This window comes from Lottia gigantea, assembly GCF_000327385.1.
Source record: "Lottia gigantea unplaced genomic scaffold LOTGIsca_9880, whole genome shotgun sequence".
Classification (NCBI taxonomy): Eukaryota; Metazoa; Mollusca; class Gastropoda; family Lottiidae; genus Lottia; species Lottia gigantea.
In genome coordinates, this window is record NW_008711182.1 from 1 (window position 1) to 1,398 (window position 1,398).

The following is a 1,398-nucleotide window of genomic DNA, read 5'->3' on the forward strand; positions in this document are numbered from 1 at the left end:
ATTGACCAGCGTTGGCTGTGTCGTATGCAGTATCAGTGAAGACAGGTTTCAAGTATACAGAATACTTTTTGTTAGGTACCATGAGAATATACGGTTTACCTGCAGCTTTGCAAACAACCGTTTCATCGGAATAATTGACACCATATCCATCTGCATCATATGCGACAACGTGTTGGATAGGCTGTATCTTATCTTCAGTATATTGTTGAATATAACGTAGCCAATACGTCAACTTAGTCGTAGAGGCAGCCAATGCATTGCTCTTTCTGTTGGTCTTCTATATGGGGCAGATAATCCTAGTCCACTCTGTGCCTCAACCACCTTTCTCTCACTTTTTCTTCAAAAGCCATAAGGGTAGGTATTGGTTGGTTCATTTTTGTCGTTGAAGTGAATGAATCTCTTCGTATAAATCACTTTATACTGTTTGTCTTCCGACCGCGTGCAAAGGCGACGGTCACGTGTCCTGGTAATCTTGAAAGGATTGGTGACGACCAAAGGAATATTTTGTTGAACGTTACCAACCATACCTTTCACCGAGTCGAAATTTAAGTCTTTGGAACCTCGGTAATTCAACGTAAACCCTCGCACCTTGCACATGGTTTGACCATTGGACAATTTATACGCATAGTTTTTGGCTCCACCGCTGACGAATTCGGTGATGGTCACATTCTCCTCCAACTCGTCTTTCCATTCCCCTAAGCTGTTGCCTCGCCGCGGATTCCACGCTCTGCCAAAGGTTCCAAGACGGAATAAAGCTTGAGGCGAGCCTGCGCCGTGACGAAAGCGGCAATGACGACATTGGTGATTTGAGAAGGCTGTACGTGTTCTTCCAATTTCAATCGTTCCACCATCACCATGTTGTCGTTGACCAATTGTACGTCTTTAATGGATTGCGTGACATCCGTCAGAAGATCAAAATATCTCTCTGGTTCGGTAATGTATTCCGTTTGGCTGAAATTGTCCCGTTGACCAAATTTACCCCATAAAATGTTGAGCTTTAGCTTACTGCAACTTCGCATTCCGTTGTTGTAGATCACTTTAGCAGGATCGAGACTAATCCCTTCTTTTTGGTAGACGTCTGCAATAAATTGGGCTTTTTCTTGGTCAGTGCGGCATTCCGAAGGGTAACCACTACTTTCCATTTTAGTTTTTAAGTAGTGGTCAATGTATCCCGTGAACAACCCTCCCGTTTTGGTCTGAGTGTCGTACTGACTCCATTTTTCTTCGGCCCAATGCCACACTTCGAAGACTTGAATGACTTTATATCCCAGAGAAGCGGCTTTCTTGAGTTCGAGGGACACGTAGGTGCCGACCAAGGCTCTTTCGTCGTCGGAATGGGCACAGGGCACGTATTCGCTAATCTCAGACTCCTGCATATTCTCCATAATACAGGAACGA

General features: G+C 44.5%; 1 protein-coding gene across 1 annotated transcript; it reads right to left on the minus strand.

Annotated features, from left to right (window-relative positions):
- Positions 1 to 695: 695 nt before the first annotated feature.
- LOTGIDRAFT_176988 (hypothetical protein) lies at positions 696 to 1,385 on the minus strand (the record flags this gene model as incomplete). Its single annotated transcript, XM_009069094.1, has 1 exon — positions 696 to 1,385. One exon carries the CDS (start codon positions 1,383 to 1,385, stop codon positions 696 to 698), a length of 690 nt encoding a protein of 229 aa, XP_009067342.1.
- Positions 1,386 to 1,398: the final 13 nt, after the last annotated feature.